General features: G+C 40.8%; 1 protein-coding gene across 1 annotated transcript; it reads left to right on the top strand.

Annotated features, from left to right (window-relative positions):
• Nucleotides 1-224: 224 nt before the first annotated feature.
• Nucleotides 225-1988, top strand: LOC126077530 (basic proline-rich protein-like; the record flags this gene model as incomplete). The annotated part of the gene is made up of 1 exon (XM_049887060.1): nucleotides 225-1988. A coding segment is annotated over one exon (1764 nt), but the record flags the coding sequence as incomplete, so codon positions are not given.
• Between the last annotated feature and the right edge of the window lie 21927 nt (nucleotides 1989-23915).

The raw sequence follows: 23915 nt of genomic DNA, 5'->3' as shown, positions 1-23915 counted from the left end.
AACGCTTTATCAACTGTTTCTCTTGGTTCCAAAGTCAGGGTTAGATTGTCTTCCATTTGTACAAGCATGAGAGTAGAGAACTCTGATCCTGTAACTCATTTCTATAGCACAAGCTTGGGTTTATTCTGCTTATTCTTACGGTGTATACAGTCCAGAAGGGTATGTGCTCAGTACTGTGCAAAAGAGTTAACGTTCACTGACTCACCTTCGTGGCCATACCACTGCCACCACCACCGCCACTGCCGCTACCGTTGTCACGGCCACCACCTCCTCCACCACCACCACCTCTGCCACCACCATCGCCACTGCCACTACCGTTGTCACCACCACCACCTCCACCACCACCACCACCTCTGCCACCACCACCGCCACTGCCACTACTGTTGTCACCACCACCACCTCCACCACCACCACCACCTCTGCCACCACCACCGCCACTGCCACTACTGTTGTCACCACCACCACCTCCACCACCACCACCACCTCTGCCACCACCTCCGCCACCACCACCACTGCCACCACCACTGAGACCTCTGCCGCCACCACCACCACTGTCTCCACTGCCACCACCTCTTCCACCACCACCACTGCCATTACCACCACCTCTGCCACTACCATTGTCATGGCCACCACCTCTGCCACCACCACCACTGCCATTACCACCACCTCTGCCACTACCATTGTCATGGCCACCACCTCTGCCACCACCACCACCACTGCCACTACCATTGTCACGGCCACCACCTCTGCCACCACCACCACCACCTTTCCCACCACCACCACCTCTGCCACCACCACCACCTCTTCCACCACCACCACCATCACCACCACCACCACCATCACCACCACCACCACCATCACCACCACCACCACCATCACCACCACCACCACCACTGTCTCCACTGCCACCACCACCGCCACCACCACCACCATCACCACCACCACCACCACTGACACCTCTGCCGCCACCACCACCACTGTCTCCACTGCCACCACCGCTTACACCACCACCACCACTGCCACCACCACCACTGTCACCACCACCACCACCACTGTCACCACCACCACCACTGCCACCACCACCACCATCACCACCACCACCACCACTGACACCTCTGCCGCCACCACCACCACTGTCTCCACTGCCACCACCGCTTACACCACCACCACCACTGCCACCACCACCACCACTGTCACCACCACCATCACCACCACCGCAACTGCCACCACCACCACCATCACCACCACCACCACCACTGCCACCACCACCACCACTGTCACCACCACCATCACCACCACCGCAACTGCCACCACCACCACCATCACCACCACCACCACCACTGCCACCACCACCACCACTGTCACCACCACCATCACCACCACCGCAACTGCCACCACCACCACCATCACCACCACCACCACCACTGCCACCACCACCACCACTGTCTCCACTGCCACCACCACCGCAACTGCCACCACCACCACCATCACCACCACCACCACCACTGACACCTCTGCCGCCACCACCACCACTGTCTCCACTGCCACCACCTCTTACACCACCACCACCACCACCACTGCCACCACCACCACCACCACTGTCACCACCACCACCACTGCCACCACCACCACCATCACCACCACCACCACTGACACCTCTGCCGCCACCACCACCACTGTCTCCACTGCCACCACCTCTTCCACCACCACCACCACCACCACTGCCACCACCACCACCACTGTCACCACCACCATCACCACCACCGCAACTGCCACCACCACCACCATCACCACCACCACCACCACTGACACCTCTGCCGCCACCACCACCACTGTCTCCACTGCCACCACCTCTTCCACCACCACCACTGTCGCCACCACCACTGTCACCACCACTGCACCTAAAATTCTTCCTGTTCTTTATGTCTCCAACACCGCTCCCTGCTGCATTAGTGCTCTCCCTTTTCCCCACTTCCCCTCTTGCCTAGGGCTATCCTAGAAAGCAGAAAAAACGAATCCTCCACCCAAGACTTCTTCCTCTTCAGCCTTTCTTCGTTCCCTGCTCCCATAGTCCACATCACTTCTCCCTACCCCAGGTGATATTTATATTTTCTCCAGCATTTTCTATTTACATAAAAGATCTAGGATATCCACAGAGTTCAAGATGTTTTAATAGTTTATTCCACCTCTGATGGGGACGTCTGTATTTGGAAGTGTAACTGTTACCCAAACAGTACCTGAAGTTAAGGGGACTGGTACCCAGATTTTTTTTATTTATTTACATTTCAGGTAGTTGGATGGGGGTGATGAATTGAAGGAATGAGTGCTTTTCTAATTTAACATGGGGCCCAAATTTCAAGCTTAAACATATTTTTTGTAGTACCACACAAAGCACAAGAGCTCTGTATTTTGCCTGCTCCATTCATATATAAAAATGATCATTCTATTTATCTATTTGAAGTCCCGATGGTGCATGGTTAAGAGCTACCACAGCTGCTAACCAAAACGTCGGCTGTTCAAATCCACCAGCCGCTCCTTGGAAACCCTATGGGGCGGTTCTACTCTGTCCTGTAGGGTCATTATGAGTTAGAATTGAGTCAAAGCCAGTGGGTTTGGGAGTCTGGGTGAGGATTAATGTGTTGACGTTTTCAGTGTATATTGAAATCTCCAAATTAGAGATGTCGTTACTTTAACTACTCAGGCAAATCCTGGCTTTCTGGGTTCCTGCTCCATCTTCTCCAGTGCTAAGATCACTACAGAAGGGACCTGAAGCTATATATAAAGAAGATATTTTCACTCTGGCCAGTAAGACAGTGTCCCAACCCTGTTGAACTCCCAGATTTGCCTCTAGAAAAATCCCCTTTTGAGATTAATGAAAACAAAAAGGGGGAGAGGGAGGGCAATTTACCTGAGGGAGCTTGGAATGTTTGCGAAAGTATTCAAGGAGATTAATATCACAGCCTCTACCGTTCACTAAACCATGTATTTTTGTGTCGCTGAGTTTTATCGCAAATATGAAAGCTGATTGTATTTGGCACTTTCTTCTGCCAGAGATAGCTCTCTATACCCTGAGCACCCACCAGCATTAAGTTCGTTCACCTCTAAGTATCACTGAACAACTGTCAATGAAGATACCAATGAAAAGAACGACAGGATACAGACCAGGAGCACCTTCATCATTCCGCAGAAAACTAGTGTGAGATATTCTTTCTCTCTCTCTCTCTCTCTCCATCTCTCTCTCTCTCTTCTCTTCATTCGCCCAGCCCTGAGTCCCAAGTGATTTCACTTTCAGGGCTGAACTGTACTGAGTCTCTTTCTTACCCGGATACATGAGTGTTTTTGTTGTATTCACATCGTACTGTAAGATAATAAACGTTCGTTGCTAGGAGGATTTGAAAGGAAAAGATTTCTAAAGCAGATTTTAGGACATTCTTGGTTTCTTAAATCACCGTTATGGAATAGCATATTTAGCAGACGGCATGAGTCTCTTCACTGGAGCTAATCTTTCTCTGGTCTTTGGTCCTGCTCCATCACTGCGGCATCTTGATCCATGTCCACATTGTCTCTCTTTCTTTCTTTCCTTTTTTTTATTGTGCTTTAGCTGAAAGTTTATAGAGCAAATTAGCTTCTCATTAAACAATTAATACACAAATTGTTCTGTGACATTGGTTGCCATTGTGTCAACACTCTCCCCTTCTCCACCCTAGTTTCCCTATTTCCATTCATCCAGTTCTCCTGTCCCTCCTTGTCTTCTGTTTCTGCTTTTGGGCTGGAGTGCCCCTTTAGTCTCATATACATGATTGAACTATGAAGCACGTTCCTCACGGGTGCCATTGTTTGCACCATAGACCTGCCTAATCTTTGGCTGAACAGAGAACCTCCAGAGTGACTTTATTACTGAGCTAAAAGTGTATCCAGGAGCCATACTCTTGGGGTTTCTCCAATCTCTGTCAGACCAGTACGTCTGATCTTTTTTCTTTTTTGTGAGTTAGAATTTTTTCTACATTTTTCTCTGGCTCTGTCCAGGACCCTTATTATGATCCCTGTCAGAGCAGTAAGTAGTGGAACCGGTCACCATCTAGTTGTGCTGCACTCAGTCTGGTGGAGGTTGTGGTAGTTGTGGTCCATTAGCCCTTGGACTAATCTCCCTTTGGTTTTCTTCATTCTCCTTTGTTCCAGTCTGGATGGGTCCAACAGAAGGCCGCTCGCAGGCTTTTAAGACTCTAGTAGCTATCCGCCACAGTCAGATGTAGAACATTTTCTTTATAAGCTATGTTATGCCAGTTGAGCTAGATGTCCCCCAAGACTATGGTCCCCAGCCCTAAGTCCAGTCAGTAACTGGGACTCTCAGGGAGTTTGGATGTGTCTGTGAAGCTTCTACGATTTTGCCTTGGTCGAGTTGTGCTGACTTCCCCGGTATGGTATACCGTCTTACCCTTCACCAAAGCTACCACTTACCTACTATCCAGCATTTTTCCTTCCCCCACCTTCTCTCTTTCTTAAGCTAGTTTCTTCAGGTCTCTCTTTCTTAAGGTAATTCTTCCAGGGAAGGAACCCTAGTGATCTTATTTGAATGCATCTGTGTCAGGTAAATATTTTTCACTTTTGTAACATAGATGTCAGAGGCAAGGAAAAGAAAGTGCAGCTATCATCTTAGAACAATATGATCCTGCACCATTTTCATCCTATTTGGATCCTCGTGATATCAAGGTAGTTCTGAAGAAGATTCTGGGCTATAGAACTGTCTCCCCAAGATGAATGCAATGGTGATTTTAAAGTCATCACATAGCTCTCTTTGTATGCCTTATTCTTGCAAATAAGACATTGTACAAAAATATCCTAGTTACAAAAAAAAACTAAACTCGTCATCATGTCGAGTGGATTCTGACTTGTAGTGACCCTATAGAGTAGAACTGCCCTATATGGTTTCCAAGGAGCACCTGGTGGATTCGAACTACCGACCTTTTGGTTAGCAACCACAGATTTAACCACTACACTACCAGGGCTTCCGAGTTACCAAATGGAATTATTCCATTTTAGATACTCAAGGTCTTATTAAACCTCTGTGTCAGCTTGTCCTGTCAAAAGTGAAACAAGATTTTATTTTTATTCTCATAGAGTGCCATGTTAAGTTAAAGAACCAAATATACCTCTATTGTTGTTGTTAGGTGCCATCAAGTTGATTTTGACCCCATATGGCAGAGTAGAAGTGCCCCCATAGGGTTTTCTAAGCTGTAATCTTTACAGGGGAGCCTGATAGCACAGTGGTTAAAGAACTCAGCTGCTGATCGAAAGGTTGGTTGTTCCAACCTACCAGCGACTCTGCCAGAGAAAGATGTGGTAGTCTACTTCTGTAAAAATTTTAGCCAAGGAAACCCTATGGGACAGTTCTACTTTGTCCTATAGGGTCCCCGAGATTGGGAATCGACTCAGTGGCAATGGGTGCATGCAATCTTTACAGGAGCAGATTGCCAGGGTTCTCTCCTGTGCAGCCACTGGCTGGGTTCAAACCACGAACCTTTTGGTTAGCAGCTGAGCAGATGGCAGCCTAGCACTTAACCATTTGTGCTAACAAAAAACAAGCAAACAAACCAAACTATTGCTGTCAAGTTGATTTCAACTCATAGCAACCCTACAGGACGGAACAGAACCGCCCCATAGGATTTCCAAGGCTGTAATCTTTACTGGAGGAGACTGCCAGATTTATTTCCTATGGAGTAGTAAGAGGGTTCAAACCACCATCCTTTCAGTTGGCAGCCTAGCACTTAACCATTGTGCCACCAGGGCTCCTTAAATATATGTTACTTTTTCAAAAATCAGTTTTGTGTTTGTGAGATGGTTTATTATTAAAGAATCCAAATTTCAGTAAAGCACTTTAGGTAAAAGGTTCATTGAATGTTTTACCAAAGGCAATATTGTTGTTGTTGTTGTTACCTGCCATGGAATTGACCCCAACTCATGGCAACCTAGCACAACAGGGCAAAATGCTGCCCAGGCTTTTGCTATCCCCATGATCCATTGCAGACAGCACCATTGTGAGTCATAGGGTTTTCACTGGCTAATTTTTGGAAGCAGATTGCCAGACCTTTCTTCCTAGTTCTTCTTAGTCTGGAAGCTCCACTGAAATCTATTGAGCAACATAGCGACATGCAAGCTACACGGACAGACAGATGATGGTTGCATATGAGGTGCACTGGCCTGGAATTGATTCTGGGACTCAACTCGAACGTGGTTCTCCATCATGGAAGGCAAGAAAGAGTTCAAACAAGGCCAGGGCTCTTCATTCTTGGCTCTTCCAAATCATTTCAGTACAGTAGAGCAAGTTAGGTCTAGAGCTGAGTCAAGAAGGAAGTAGAGAAGCAAGGGTGCACCATTTGAGAAACCCAGAGAAGCTGTCCTACTTATAGAAATTCTTGGTATTTCTTTTTCTCTGATTTTAGACTTGAGATGGGTGATTTTCAACTTGTTTTTCTCAAAAGAACCCTTTTCTTAAAGAAATGCGTGAGGAACTCTTAACATAGAAAACAGATAAAAGCAATATTTTGTGAGTTTCTAGTAGTTTTGTAAATTTTAATTTTAATCTTTATTTTTATAAAATTTACTTATTATAATGTTAATCAGTGAAAACATACATTAATGTGACAGTGATTCCCCACACACTAAAATTTAGTATTTAACACAGTAAGCACGCTTGTTAATTTTATTTCACTTTTGTTTAAGTTAAAATTCTGTTTTGTAATGATATTCAGATCACGTTCTTGTAACACCTTGAAAGCCGTTTGCAAAGTTCTTGTCTAGTTATTGGATCAAATCCATGCAAAGGAGATTCAAAGGTGAAAAAGAATGTCGTGTTTCCCTTTCTGTCTACAGAAGTACAAATGATTCTCACATCATGAAAAAACTTCCCCAACATCTTATTAGCAAATAAATACAAAGTAAAATCATTATCATTATAAAAGGATTTCTCACGGTACAAAAGAATCACAGAACATCTTTGGGTTACATTTTTAACCGTGTTACATATCAAATCTGAAGCTGTAAGACAAAGGTATCATTAGCTGGAATCACCAAATTGTGATTGTTCCTGGAATTTCCTAAAAGTAGATGTGTATTTAATTGCTTTACTTGAGTTGTTTTTGTTTGTTTTTGCTGGCTTGCATGTAAGTAGGAACCTATGGAAGAAAGAAGACTTGGAATGTCTTTGACCCAGTATGGAAATGAACTAGCAAAATGCAGCAAAAGGAAAAGGGCATCACCTAGAGATCAGCACTTGTTAAGTTTCCAAAGTGCTATTCACAATTTCCATTTGCAGTCTGACCTCCCAGGAAAACAGGTTTTTACGTTTAATGCAAACAAACTAGGCTTGGTTCACAGGCCTGGTCAACACCTGTGTCTCCGCTTTCATGCACAGTTTTAGATCTCTGATGTGAAGACAGGCCTGCGCAGTGTTTGAGAGAGTCAAAGCAGCCCTGCCATGGACTTTGGCCTCTTTTGAATCCCACTCAAATGTCCATTCTTGTTCACCTGGAGAAATCACGTGCTATAGCAAATTGGAAGCCAAATGATTTCTTTATGACCTCATTTTTGCTTTTGATGATATTTTTTTTTGAACCACAAGTTCCTTTTAAGTACTTTGATGTGATTCATAAATAAAAATAATCTGAAAGTGTAAAATTTAAATTATCTACAGCTGAATCGCATATTTAAAACCGACATAAGTGGGTCCTGCACCCTTATGCACATGCATCTATTTGCCTTTGAACAACAACATAATGAATTTGGCTCTTTTCTGTTTAAGTTCTCTAAATAAGTTTTCTGCAAGGTGGGTGGTGGTGAGATCTCTCCCACCTAGGTGATTATGTTTCCAGAGAAAGAAAAAGAAACTTCAGAACTACTTTCTGATTTGTAGTTCCTGACTGGCCACCTTTGAGAGGAGAAGCAGATGCCTGAATGAGGTCATCCTGGGGTCTGTGTCACTGTGACCTTTCATAGAGCTCATCCATTGGCACAGCCACTCAAGAAGCAAGAATTAATGACATTGAGTCTAAGATCTAAGATTCTACTTTTCAAGGGGTGAGAGGGAGAGATGCAACAAAAGGAGAGAGAGAAGAGCTCCTTGCTCAGGACATGCTGCCCTCGCCCCCCTGATTGCCACTTTGTCACCATTGCTACCCTGCCAACATTTTGCCACTTAATCCTTGGTATTTAATGACTCATTGTTAAAGGTAGGTTGAAAAGAGTTCAACAGAGAAGAAAATGTTTTTGATGGTTACGAGAAGCGGGGGGAGGGAGAGAGGAATTTAGATAGTAGACAAAAGCTAATTTAGGTGAAGAGAAAGACAACACACAATACAGGAGAGGTTAGCACAACTGGACTAAACCAAAAGCAAAGAAGTTTCCTGAATAAACCGAATGCTTCGAAGGCCAGCATGGCAGGGGCAGGGGTTTGGGAACCATGTTTCAGGGGACATGTAGGTCAATTGGCATAATAAAATCTATTAAGAAAACATTCTGCATCCCACTTTGGAGGGGGATGCCTGGGGTCTTAAACGCTAGCAAGTGGCTATCTAAGATGCATCAATTGGTCTCAACCCACCCGGAGCAAAGGAGAATGAAGAACACCAAAGACACAAGGTAAGTATAAGCCCAAGAGACAGAATGGGCAACATAAATCAGAGACTGAGACCAGAAGAACTAGATGGTGCCCAGCTACAACTGATGACTGCCATGACAGGGAACACAACAGAAAATCCCTGAAGGAGCAGGAGAGCAGTGGGATGCAGACCTCAAATCCTCATAAAAAGACCAGACTTAATGGTCTGACTGAGACTAGAAGGACCCCAGAGGTCATGACCTCCTGTTAGCCCAAGACAGGAACCATTCCCAAAGCCAACTCTTCAGACAAGGGTTGGAATGGACTATAAGATAGAAAATGATACTGGTGAGGAGTGAGCTTCTTGACTCAAGTAGACACATGAGACTATGTGTGCAGCTTCTGTCTGGAGGGGAGATGAGAGGGCAGAGGGGGACAGGAGCTGGCTGAATGGACACAGAAATACAGGGTGAGGAGAAGGAGTATGCTGTCTCATTAGGGGGAAAGCAACTAGGAGTATATAGCAAAGTGTATATAAGGTTTTGTATGAGAGACTGTCTTGATTTGTAAACTTTCACTTAAAGCACAATGAAAATTAAAATAAAAAGAAAAGAGCTCAAGACCACACTGTAAAGTCTTCCTTGTGAAGTTTTCCCTGCTTGCCTTCACTTCTTCCATTTCTGTCATATCTGAGGGCAACCCCCTTTGTCTCCACTCAGCTTAACTTCCAGAATGTGGTATACCTTATCGGGCAGTAATTGCAGCAAAAGAGAAACTTTTCCCACTTATTTCAGACCAAATACAGTGATTTTTTTCTTTTTTACCCTTAAAGGTAAAAAATCTCTTGGAAATTTATTGCCTTAATATTCTGGCTAGAATCCTCACTTATACAATGGCCCCTTCCTGTCATTATACTTAGAATCAACCCTCAAGTGTACAAAATGTTACATCACATGTAAAGTCACACGAGGAGAGCCTCCATTTTAGATAAATATTTCCTCAATTATTTTCCATGAAACATAAGTAGGGGCTCCTCAAAATAATGACTTTTTTCTTTCTCATTCAAAAATTTATACATAAATTGTCTTGTGACATTGATTGCAATCCCCTCAATGTGTCAACATTCTCCCCCTTTCCCCTTACATTCTACATTCCCCGTGTCCATTTGGCCAGTTTCCTGTCCCTTCCTGACTTCTTGTGTTATCCATTTGGTCTCACATACTTGACTGAACTAAGAAGCAAGTTCCTTACCTGTGTTATTGTTAGTTTTATAGGCCTGTCTAATCATTGGATAAAAGGTGGACTTTGGAAGTAGCTTCAGTTCTGAATTAGCAAGGTGTCTGGGGGCCATAGTCTCGGGGGTCCCACCAGTCTTTGTCAGGCCAATAAGTCTGTTTTTTGTTTGTTTGTTTGTTGTTTTGGTGTGTGAATTTGAATTTTGTTCTACATTTTTCTCCCACTTTGTGTAGGACCCTCTATTGTGGTGGCAGCTGGGCACCATCTAGTTCTTCTGGGCTCAGGCTGGTGGAGGCTGTGGTTCACGTAGTCCATTAGTCCTTTGGTCTAATATTTTCCTTGTGTCTTTTGTTTTCTTCATTCTTCTTTGCTCCGAATGGAATAGGACCCATAGATGTGTTTTAAAAACAGTGATCCTTGGAGCAAATAATTTGGAAAAAGACAACATAACATTTTTCTCCTTTGGTTAGTTACAGAGTACATTAAAACTTTAAGAATCTGAGAAGTCCTACAGTAAAGAAACCTATTTAATTTTATGTAATCCAAATCCAAAAAAAAAAATAAAACCCATTGCTGTTGAGTCAATTCCAGCTCATAGTGACCCTATAAGACACAGAAGAACTGCCCCGTAGGGTTTCCAAGGAGTGGCTGGTGGATTCGAACTGCTGACCTTTTGGTAAGCAGCTGACCTCTTAACCACTGCACCACCAGGTGTTCTCCAAATCTGTTTGAACAAAGTACTCATAGGAATTAGTAAAATGGTGTCCTAAATCTAATTAAGAAAGTTTATAAAATTTTCTCATTGTAATTTTCTTCAGGATTATTTCCTTAATCTTCTGTAATTAAATTTCTATGGCATAGCCCTAGTTCTCCAGTGATTAAGAAAAGCAATATGGCCCTAGAAATTAAGCATAAACTCAAGAATATGAAGCCATGAATTCTACTCCTGGTTCTGCTCCCAACTTGTTCCACCTTTCTTTAGCCTTGTTTTTCCATTATTTTTGTATCTATCTATAACCAGTAGGATTACTTTGTAACTGTGATTGTTAAAGACACTGAAAATATGAAAGCTCTATATGAAGGATAAATCAAAACAGACAAGCTCGTAATCCATATTACCCAATTCATCCTTTTTCATTTGTAATAATATTTAAAAAAAAGAACTTTCCTGATGGGCTATGCATTCAGGAAGCCAGCATTTCTGATGCTAATACTATCCCTGCTCCTCAGATATAATATAGTTCCAAGATTCTGCACGGATACATTCAATCATACACACACATACATGTGGGGGTGGGGGAGGAATGAGTTGAAATGAAAAAGTCTGTTTTCAGAGCTTTCAAATTCAAATTGATTACATAAGCTAATTGACCTGTGCATACAGGAAGGTTCCAGGAAGACCATCACATATCTTAAGACCAAAAAACCAAATCAGTTGCCTTCGAGTCGATTTCAACTCATGGCGACCCCATGCGTTTCAGATTAAAACTGCTTAGTACCTGGAAAATATTTACTTCACCTTAGATAAAATTGCAAATACTATGTAGCTACTAAAAACGATCAAATTTTAAGTTACTTTTTTATTTTGATAAAACACAAGCTCATATCTAGGGCTAACGCTTACAAATTACATTCTATTCACCACTGTAATTGGAAGGAGATAATTGGTAAGAAGATACTGGGTCAATGAAACTTTTGAATCACAGTTGTGAAGAAAAGTAGTCAAAAGCCTTTTCATTTCCAATGAAAACAACTCCCTATAAGTATGATATTTATCCAACAAACTGCTTTAAAATTAACTCACTTTTAGGTCTAGATACATATCAGGTTAAATGATCTGCACGGAAGTGACCAGTGTTTTTCTTGGTCTCTTTATTATTGTTTTGCTTATGTGAGGAGCCCCTGAGTAATGCAAAGGGTTAACGAACTTGGCTGCTAACCAAAACGTCATTGGTTTGAGTACACCCAAAGGTACCTCAGAAGAAAGGCCTGACAATCCACTTCCAAAAAATCAACCATTGAAAACCCTATGGAGCACAGTTATCCTCTGACACACAAGGGGTTGACATGAATCGGAATCAGCTCCAGGGCAACTGGGTTTTTTTGGTTCTCTGAAAGTGGAAAGCGGAAACAGGTGGGCTGAAGCAGAGCAGGAGAAACCAGGCCCAGAGACCTTCATGGCCCCATTCCACTGGAAATGATCGCAGAATGCCTTCAAAACAAAACCAACAAAAACTCTCAACCTCTCATGAAAAAAAAATTAGCACCTGGAAATTCTTCTTTTCCAACATTTAGTATACACGCAATGACCTTTTCTTTGTCTGAATTACCTGATAGATGATAAATTCCTTGAGAGCAAGGACAGGGTTGTTTGTTTTTTGTTTTTCTTTTTTTCCATGACTGCTGCATGCACCACGCCTTAGCACAGTGCCTGGAATGTAGAACAAGCTCAGTGATTTTTGTTTTCTAACTGAAGGGAGATCAAACTGAGGATTCAAACATTTTAGAGAAGTGGTTAGCTTTTTCTTGAAAATAAGAAAGTTATAAAGGTAGGAAAAGGCAGAGAGAAATTCTAGCACTATGACCACACACCACCATTCACTTTTCCATAACTGATAAATGTTCTTGTTAAGTGGGCTAAAATCTAAAATGTGTGTTATCAGCAGATAAACTGCTTGCAGGAACTATCGTAGAAAGACAAACCTTGATAGCGGAAATACCTATGAGATTGCAAGGGCAGAGAATTTACATATCTTGAAGCTAATCTAATCATACTTAGCTTCCTTTGGCACTCAAAATCCACCCCCCACCAAAAAAAATCCACAATATTGGAACCTCTTGCTAAAACTAAGATGCGGCAAGTTTCTAAATTTCAGCTAGGTTAAACCATAGCACGCAGAGGAAATTTCAAATGAATGTTGTGTTTTAATGCAGTAATTAGGCAGGGAAAAAAGAAAGCATAAAGGGAAGAAAGGAATATAATAAACCAAATCTTCAAAACAGATGTAGAAGTAAAAACCAATCATTGTTTTAGCATGCGAGTAACCAGCAATATTGCAGAGGTTTCTTTACAAGACCTCCAGGCTCTCGTGTTCACTGTCCAGGTACTGCAGCAAGGAAGAATTCTGACAAAGTGCTTCAGAGACCCGGAAATGTAGTGTGTTGACTTTATTTCATAAGACAGGAAGGGAAACCATTCAAGAAGAAAAATGCATGTGAGAGAAACAAAACCTAAGTTCAAAGTTCTGAGGCACTGTTGAATAAGTTTGCTTATTTTTTAAAAGCTAATTTGAAGTGTCAAAAGTTTAAGGTCAAAAAATATAAACAGGAAACATGTTTCGGAACACCTATGGAATTTTTTAAAATATATACATCTGTTACTAATCCATATATTAGAGCATATTAGTAAAGCTTAACTGATTTCTTGATCTTTTTACATAAAAACAAATATAAATTCTAATATTTTCTTTCTACTCCCCAATAGATGATTATGCGTTCTCCCAAAGCTTGGTGTGGTCCTCTGGGTGGACCACTGCTCTGGAAGATTTGGTAAATAAACGTTCACCGTCATAAATTATATAAGAAAGTGGGTAGCAGGAACTTTGAGAAAGAAAGGACTTGAGAGGAATGGGTTGATTTGCTCCCTATGGGGGTCGTAATCAGAAACCCATTCTCATACTATTAATTAAAACTGAAAAAAGTCATTATACTTTTAGCAATCAAAGACAAGTTTCTCAAATTATATATGCTGTTGTTGTTAGGTGCCTTCCAGTTGGCTCCGACTCATAGCAATCACATGTATAACAGAATAAAACATTGGTCCTGCACCATCCTCACAATAGTAGGTATGTTTGAGCTCATTGTTGCAGCCACTGTGTCAATCCACCTCATTGAGGGTCCCCCTCTTTTTCGATGACCTTCTACTTTACAAGCATGATGTCCTTCTCCAGGGACTGGTCCTTCCAGATAATGTGTACAAAGTACATGAGACAAAGTCTTGCCATCCTCACTTCTAAGGAGCATTCTGGCTGTATTTCCTCCAAGACAGACCTCCATTTTTCTGGCAGACCATGATATATTCAATATTCTTCATCAATACCATAATTCAAATGCCTCAATTCTTCTTTGGTCTTCTTTTTTCACTGAATTATATATAATATATATGAAACTTCTTTCTTTTTAAATATTCATTTCCAAACAAAAAATTCAACTGATAGAGTAGATGCTGTCAGAACAGAGAAAAGTCTGGATATTCTTGTGTGTAGCCAGAGGTGGGGAAACAGGAAGTAGAAAAGGAAATGCCGGAGATACACACAAAAAGAAAAAGAAGGGAATCTGAATGTCATAAGCAGAAACCGAAGCTGTAAGAACATCATTACTGCAGCCATTTTGAAGGGAATAGTATTAAATAGAATTGACTCAATGGCAACAGGTAATATTAAATGAGAGAAATCTACTTTATTTTTATATGAACAGGAATACTTACATGACAGATACTTTCATTTCTCCATAAATCTCCATTGTGTTCCACTTTTTTCTGTTCCACTTTAACGGTCTGAGTGTGATAATGAATTTACCAAAAGAGATTTCCGGTGACAGGAAAGGAGAGATGTACAATTTTCCCTTGAGATCCCAAATATAAATTCAGTTTTTCTTAGCCCCCAAAAGTTGCAGGTGCTTTCAATTTTTATGAATACATTTTTGAATGACTTGTCCACCACTGGCTGTTATAAATAAATTTTAGTTATTTTGTTTTTCATAAAAGACCGTGCACTAAAATCCCATTTTGACCATTAAGCCTTAGAACAAAAGGAACTCTCCTCCAATTACTACTGGGTGCTTCACCAGCCCACTGAGTGTTTTATTCATCAAGGTCTTCCTATGGTACAAAAGTTCCATTTCTAACTTGTTCAATGTGCTCTTCCCCTTTCAGGATACTTTTTATTCTATGACTTGTTTTTCCCCAAATATCCTTTCATTTGAGCAGTACTAGCTGATTTTTCAACAAAATTTTTATTCTCACTCGATCAAAAAAAAAATCAGTGCAGTTGCCACCTGTTGAACATTTTCAGTTTTCACAATTTCCTCTCAATAAAACTCCGACCCGAATTACAATAATTCTGAGGGCATTCTCACTGGCTCCTTATTTAATGCTGGAATAGCTTACCACTGATATGGTATTTATTTTGATATGTATACATCCTAAGACCTTGCATTTTACCACTGCCAAATCGAATGCAGATGGTTTCAACATAGAAGCCACAATCTACCCCAGGTTTTTTCCCTGATCAGTATTCTTCATGGGACTCTCATTTCAAACTGTTGATCCCAAGGGTCTCCGGTCTCGTCTTTATGACTTATCAATTCTCTATGCAAACTACCTTTCCCTCTCAAGGGGTGAAACACTGAGATTATTGCAAAATGCTCCTCTTATACCATCATAACGATTCTTTTGCATCTGTCATCACTCACATCACTAGGTATCAAATACCCATCCCTAATATATCATGCAAACATCATCAGGTTGGGTGTAACATTACTTCTTGAACACTTACTTAACTTCCTCCCTCCACCCACCTGTTTTCAACATTCATATTTTTCCCATCTGTAGGTAAAATGTTGATTTGCTTTTTTTCCCATCGTTTATCCTAAATTAGACCTAAATGTGCATCATGTCCTCAACCTTCTCAGATACAAAAACTTCTGAAAATTCCAGGTACACTGGTAGAATAAGGAGACCGGTCAGAGGAATAAGAAACACCATTATAAATGTTGAAAATTTCCATTAACTCATTGGCTTAGGTTCAATGCTAGTCTCCAAAAGACATGTCTACATCCAGGAACAAGTGAATGGGACTTTATTTGAAAAAAAAAATCTTTTCAGATATAATTATATTAAGGATTTCAAGGTGAGATCATCTTGGATTATCCAGGTGGGCCTTAAATCCGATGACAAGTGTTCTTCTTAGAAATGGAAAAGGAGAAGACACACAGAGGAGAAGGTCATGTGAAGACGGAAGTAGAGATTAGAGTTATCCAACCACAAGCCAAGGAATGCCTGAAGCCACCAGAATCTGCAAACGGCCAGAATAGAATCTTCTCTAGAGTCTTCGGAGGGAGCATGGCCCTGCCAACACCTTGACTTTACAATTCTGACCTCCTCAACTGAGAGAACAAATTTCTGTTGTTTTAAGTCATCTAGTTTGTGATAATTTCCTACAGCAGCCCAGGGAAACTAATACACCCATTATAACTGCATAGAATTTATTATGGAGAGAAACACTAAAGCCAGAACTCTTGAATGCAAATGCTTACTAAAAAAAAAAAAAAACCATTGCCAATGAATCGATCCCAAATTATACCGACCCTATAGGCCAGAGTAGAACTGCCCCATAGGGTTTCCAAGGAGCAGCTGGTGGATTTGAATTGCCAGCATTTTGGTTAGCAGCCAAACTCCTTGCTAGGATCACAAAATTTGAGTTCATTCACCCAATTTATGTTGAGCACCTACTATTTGTGTTAACAGGCATTGTGTTAATGACTAGGAATACATGGGTAAGCAAAAAAAAAAAAAAGAGAAGTGTCCCTGCCTGAACAGAATGCATATGGTTAGAGTTTCAATCCAAAACTAAACAAAAGGCAACTTCAATTTCTGAAGGAAAATGAATCCTGGAAATGCTTTCTGACTGGTTGGAAGTCCTTAATTACGTGTAAAATAATCAGTAACATTTGGAAGAAGTTGTCTTCCAAACATGCAGCTTCAAAACTGAAGTGAAAAAACATTTGGCCAAATATATTTTGGATACTACTGAGTTTAAGTCTTTCAGAAAATGGTCAGAAATGTAAAATGGACTCTTAAATGGCAATGGTGATGAAAATGATTTTTTTCTGAAAACTCAAAATACTTCACTTATGTTGCATAAACACTGTTGCTTTACTACACGCTGGACAAATCTGGGAAATCCATGAGGTGGAACTAAGCATGGAAGTTCTCTGCTTCAATGTCCTGTATGTATTAATAACAGTAGTACCTACCATGATTAAGTACTTATTCCTTTCTAGGTACTTTGCTAATTGTTTCACACGAAAGATCTCACTTGACCTCAAAGCAACCCTAGGAGGTAGGTGACTTTGAAATCAGCTACTTACCTGCATTCCGAAAAACCCCATGACTCTTCCCTGTGAATGGCCGTGGATTTGGAAGTGTTCATAACTGCTGCCCTCTACGCCTTTGCTTAGTCAATCTTCAAAGCCTGAGAGTAGGGGCTCTACTCTCCGACCTGTGGATCTTGGGTTCACCAGCCCCTGTGGCTACATAAATCAAGAGAAGCCTCTATCCTAATCCATGGACTTGGGATGTTCCAGCCTCTACAATTGTGTAAGCTGTTTCCTTGATATAAATCTCTCTCTCTCTCTCTCTATATATATATATATATTTATATGCTTACTGGTTTTGCTTCTCTAGAGAGCCCATCCTAAGACATTGACACACCCCTGCCCACTCCGATCCTCTCTACCCTCTTTCCCCAAATCACTTCTCTTCTTTCGTTTTACCCTGATGGCACAACTGTTAATGCTCAGCTGCTAATCAAAAGGTAGGCAGTTCAAACCTACCCAGCAGCTCCATGAGATAAAGACAGGGTGATCTGCTCCCATAAAGATTAAAAAAGATTACAGCCTAGAAAATCCTATGGTGCAGTTCTACTCTGTCACAAGGGGTAATTATGAGTCAGAATCAACTCTACAGCACCTGATAACAACAACAATATGGCCCAGAGCAGTAGCAATACTGCATGGATTCTGAGGCCGAATTAGCACAGCATTTGCAGATTGTCCAAAGTCTCAAGAGTGGCCCATGGAAAGGACCTAAGAGAAAGAGGCTTTGTATACAGCTTAACAGAATGAACTGTTCTATAGGTGTATCTCAAAATGTGACCACATAGCAACTTCTATCAGAATCTCCTACAACGTTGTTAAAAATGCAGTGTCCCAGACCCACCCCAAACCTACTAAATTAAAACCACAGGGGTGAAGCCTAGGAATTTGCAGTAGTAAGATTCCTAGTTGGTTCTAATATTCCCTAAAGAGCAGAAACCATCAGCAGAGGAAGTTCAAGTTCCTCCAAAAAGGGATTTGTGAGGACATTTATATTGGCATAGACATAAAGTATTTATTTGGTTATACTGCCTAGTCCTGCATCATCCTCACAATCATTGTTACACTTAAGCCCATTGTTGGAGCCACTGTGTCAATCCGTTTAGTTAAGAGTCTTCCTCTTCTTTGCTAATCCTCTACTTTACCATGCATGATGTCCTTCTCCAGGGACAGTTCCCTCCCGATAACATGCCCAAAGCACCTGAGACGAAGTCTCACCATCCTTGCCTTCAAGGAGTTGATGATAAATGCTATGAAAAAATACAGAGTTGGGTATAAAGAGTGATAGGAGTAATATCACAATTGACTCAATGGCAACAGGTAGGAGTAATACTATTATACATATGGTGGTCAGATCAGAAAAGTGCAGGAAATGAGGGAACGAGCCATGGTGTCTAAAGGGAAAGCATCCAGGCTGATGGAACAACAAGGTCACTAAAGAAAGGAAAATGTTTGTTATATTCAAGGATGAGAAGGAAGCTAGTGTGGCTGGAGCAATGTGAGTGAGCAGATTATGATGGGTCTTACTTTCTTCATCCCATAAGCTTTATTTCCTCAGCATGCATTTAAAAGTCAAATTTAATTTCCTATGTTTTGACCAATAGTAGGCTTGGTTTTTGAAGTTCAATTTAATTTTCTAAATACAAGGGTGACTTGAGAAAGGTCCAAGTTTTTGCTTACACAAATTAATCAACTAGCTATCTACATAATCTTGCTACTATGGTTTTACAACCATTTCCCTACATTTCTACCTATAAAGTCATACTGTTGAGTTAGGCAGGAAGATTCATTGTAGCTAAAATTCACTACCACTAGTAACTTGTTCTTTTGATATGCAGGAGAACCTAGCCATGAACATATATACCCACTGCTGTTAAGTCGATTCTGACTCATAGCGACCCTATAGGACAGAGTAGAACTGCCCCATAGGGTTTCCAAGCAGCACCTGATGGATTTGAACTGCCAGCCTTTTGGTTAGCAGCTGTAGCACTTAACCACTATACCACCAGGGTTTCCAATATGAGCATATAATTAGTACATAATTTGTTTATCAAATTAGCTAATCGTCAACAACCTGGTTGCCTATTCAGGCACAGAATTGCTTAGGGGTGGAGGTAGGGGTGTGGAGGATGAGCTGCAGTAAAATTTTGTTTCCATAGGAAAAAAAGGAAGAGGAAGAAGAAAGGAAACACAATATTTTCAGCAACCAGGATTCAACATGGGATTCCCACCCATTAAAATCCTGCACAACTCAGATGTCAGTATGAGAGCAACTCAAGGACTCAAGAGTGCACACAGCAGACTCTGGATGATGGAACCTCTTGAGTGGACCAAAGGTAAAAATAAAGACAGAGAAATAAAAAAGGGACAGAATTTCAAAAATAAATTTCTCTCCTTTCACATTTTCTAAGACTGATAGATAGTAAATCTCGTTTCCAATTTAACCTACTTTAGTGAACCTTACTTACCCACTACCCAGCTACTACTTCTGTGCCTTTACTATCTCATATTTCTCTTCTTTGGAGAGGGATGGCAGTTTGCTTAATTTCTACCCACAGAGAGTCCTCCTACATGCCTGTTTGTTGTACTGTGGAGGCCTGCTTATTGCTGTGATGCTGGCAGCTATGACACCAGTATTCAAATACAAGCATGGTCACCATGGAGGACAGGTTTCAGTGGAGCTTCCAGATTAAGGCAGACTAGAAAAAACTACCCAGCAGCCTACTTCTGAAAAGAATTAGCCAGTGAATACCTTATGAATAGCAGGAGAATGTTGTCTGATATAGTGCTGGACGTAAGTCCCTCAGGTTGGAAGACACTCAAAGCACGACTGGGGAAGAGCTGCCTCCTCAAAATAGAGTCAACCTTAATGAAATGGATGAAGTCAAGCCTTCGGGACCTTTATTTGCTGATGTGGCACAACTCAAAATCAGAAGAAACAGCTGCAAACATCCATTAATAACCAGAACCTCGAATGTACAAAGTATGAATCTAGGAAAATTAAAAATCATCAAAAATGAAATGGAATACATAAACATTGAAATCCTAGGCATTAATGAGCTGAAAGGGACTAGTATTGGTCATTTTGAATCGAACAAGCATATAGTCTACTATGCTGAGAATGACAACTTGAAAAAAAATGGCTCTGCATTAACTGTCAAAAAGAACATTTCAAGATCTATCCTGAAATACAACGCTGTCAGTGATAGAATAATATCCATATGCCTACAAGGATGACCTATTAATAAGACTATTATTCAAATTTACATACCAACCACTAAGGCCAAAGGTGAAGAAATTGAAGGTTTTTACCAACTTCTGCAGTCTGAAATTGATTGAACATGCCATTAGGATGCAATGATAATTACTGGTAATTGGAATGCAAAAGTTAGAAACAAAGAAGAAGGATCGGTAGTTGGAAATTATGGCCTCGGTGATAGAAATGATGCCAGAAATCACATGATAGAATTTTGTAAGACCAATGACTTCTTCATTGCAAATACGTTTTTTCCCCAACATAAACAGCAACTATACACATTGACCTCACCAGATGGAATACACAGGAATCAAATCGACTACATCTGTGGAAAGAGACAATGGAAAAACTCAATATCATCAGTCAGAACAAGGCCAGGGGCTGACTGCAGAACAGACCACCAACTGATCATATGCAAGTTCAAGTAAAACTGAAGAAAATTAGAACAAGTCCACGGGAGCCAAAGTACAACCCTGAGTATATCCCACCTGAGTTTAAAGACCATCTCAAGAATAGATTTGGCACATTGAACACTAATGACCAAAGACCAGACAAGCTGTGGAATGACATCAAGGACACCATACATGAAGAAAGCAAGAGGTCATTAAAAAGACAGAAAAGGAAGAAAAGACCAAACTGGATGTCAGAAGAGACTGAAACTTGCTCTTGAACGTCAAGTAACTAAAGCAAAAGGAAGAAATGATGACATAAAAGAGCTGAGAAAAGATTTCAAAGGGCAGCTTGAGAAGACAAAATGAAGTATTACAATGAAATGTGCAAAGAGCTGGAGATAAAAAAAACCAAAAGGAAGAACACACTCTGCATTTCTCAAGCTAAAAGAACTGAAGAAAAAATTCAAGCCTTGAGTTGCAATACTGAAGCATTCTAAGTGGAAAAAATTGAATGATGCAGGAAGCATCAAAAGAAGATGGAAGGAATACGAATAGTCACTATACCAAAAAGAATTGGTCAATGTTCAACCATTTTAAGAGGTAGCATATGATCAGGAACCCATGGTGTTGAAGGAAGAAGTCCAAGCTGCTCTAAAGGCTTTGACAAAAACAAGGCTCCAGGGACTGGCGGAATACCAATTGAGGCGCTTCAACAAAGGATGCAGCACTGGAAGTGCTCACGCATTTACGCCAAAAAATTTGGAAGACAGCTACCTGGCCAGCCAACTGGAAGAGATCCATATTCATGCCTATTCCCAAAAAAGGTGATCCTACAAAATACAGAAATTATCAAACAATGTCATTAACATCACACGCAAGTAAAATTTTGCTGAAGATCATTCAAAAGCAGCTGCAGCAGTATACTGACAGGAAACTACCAGGAATTCAACCTGGACTTAGAAGAGGACATGACACCAGGGATATCATTGCTGATGTAAGATGGATCCTGGCTGAAAGCAAAAAATAACAGAAAAATGTTTACAGGTATTTTATTGACTGTGCAAAGGCATTTGACTGTGTGGATCATAACAAATTATAGGTAACATTTTGAAGAATGGAAATTCTAGAACACTTAATTGTGCTCCTGAGGAACCTGTACATAGATCAAGAGGAAGTCATTCAAACGGAACGAGGAGATACTGCATGGTTTAAACTCAGGAAAGGTGTGTGTCAGGGTTGTATCCTTTCATCATACTTATTCAATCTGTTTCCTGAGCAAATAATCCAAGAAGCTGGACTATGTGAAAAAGAACAAGGCATCAAGTTTGAAGGAAGGCTCATTAAAAACCTATGATACACAGATGACACAACCTTGCTTGCTGAAAGTGAAGAGGACTTGAAACACTTACTGATGAAGATCAAAGACTACAGCTTTCAGTATGGATTATACCTCAACATAAAGAAAACAAAAATTCTCACAATTGAACCAGTAAACAACATCATGATAAATGGAGAAAAGATTGAAGTTGTTAAGGATTTCATTTTCCTTGTATCCACAATCAACACCCATGGAAGCAGCAGCCAAGAAATCAGACAATGCATTGCATTGGGCAAATCTGCTGCCAATGACCTCTTTAAAGTGTTGGAAAGCAAAGATGTCACATTGAAGACTAAGGTGTGCCTGACCCAAGCCATGGTGTTTTCAGTCACTTCATATGCATGTGAAAGCTGGAAGATGAATAAGAAGGATTGAAGAATTGATGCCTTTGAGTTTTGGTGTTAGCAAAGAATATTGAATACACTGTGGACTGCCAAAAGAACGAACAAGTCTGTCTTGGAGGAAGTACAACCAGAATGCTCCTTAAAAGCAAGGATGGCGAGACTACGTCTCATACACTTTGGACAGGTTATCAGGAGGGATCAGTCCCTGGAGAAGGACATCATGCTTGGTAAAGTAGAGGGTCAGTGAAAAAGAGGAAGACCCTCAATGAGATGGGTTGACACAGTGGCTGCAACAATAGGCTCAAACATAGCAATGACTGTGAGGAAGGCACAGGACCGGGCAGTGTTCCATTCTGTGGTACATAGTGTTGCCATGAGTCAGAACTGACTTGATGGCACCTAACAACGGAATCCCATTATACACCATTATTTTTTGTTGTTTTTAGTGGCCATCGAGTCCACTCCTACTCATGGTGACCTTATGTATAACAGAATGAAAAGTTGCTTGGTCTTGTGCCATCTTCATGATCATTGGTATGTTTGAGCCCGATATTGTGGCTACAGTGTCAATCCATCTCATGAAGGATTTTCCTCATTTTTGCTTTTGCTGACCCTCTACTTTACCAAACATGATTTCTTTTTCTAGTGATTGATCTTTCCTGGTGATATGTCCAGAGTAAGCAAGATGAAATCTCACCATCCTTGCTTCTAAGGACCACTCTGGTTGTATTTCTTCTAAGACTGATTCGTTTATTCTTTTGGAAGTCCATGGTATATTCAATATTCTTCACCAACAGCACAACTAGAATGCATCAATTCTTCTTGTCTTCCTTCTTCCTTGTCCAGCTTTTGTATGCATATGAGGTGATTCAAAAAAACTATGGCTTTGGTTAAATGGTTAGTAATGACACCTTAAAAAATCCAGGAGGCATGTGTAGTTCCTATTAATGTGTTTGTTCATATTTGAACCCCAGCTCTTTGACTGAGGAAAAGAAAAGGAAATCTCTCAGAGAGAGAATTGGCTGGCGTGACCTTGTTGGTTTGAACATGAAAAAAATTAAAAATAAAGTCTTAAATACAGATTTCTCAATATAGAGTACTAAATTGAACAAGCAAAATACAAAAAAGAGATAACAACAACAGCAAAAGAACAACTACAAAAACATTATCTAATCTCTCTGGATACAGTACAGATTCCATCCAGGTATTCAAGCTACTTCAAGTAAATGTATTCTCTGCCATCGAGTTCATAACCATACTCCATGACTTGCATCAATTCACAGTTTTGTTTATCAGTAGGTACAATGTTAGAATCAATTACAGTCAGCACTTTAGTGTCCTTTTTTTTTTTGGTATTGCTGCAAAAACAATTTATATCAAAATGATGTCATTATTAGACTCCACTCAGTAAACTCCAATTGTTAAACCTGTTGAAATGTTCCTCAAACCAAATTCTAAACATTCAATCTTCTATTCACCTCTAACTCTGTATGTATTTAGAAATATAACATAGAAAAACAGCATATTTTAATAATTAAACAGCCCTCTGACCTTTTAATAC

This window comes from Elephas maximus, chromosome 5, assembly GCF_024166365.1.
Source record: "Elephas maximus indicus isolate mEleMax1 chromosome 5, mEleMax1 primary haplotype, whole genome shotgun sequence".
Taxonomy (NCBI): Eukaryota; Metazoa; Chordata; class Mammalia; order Proboscidea; family Elephantidae; genus Elephas; species Elephas maximus.
This window is presented reverse-complemented; position numbering and strand designations above follow the sequence as displayed.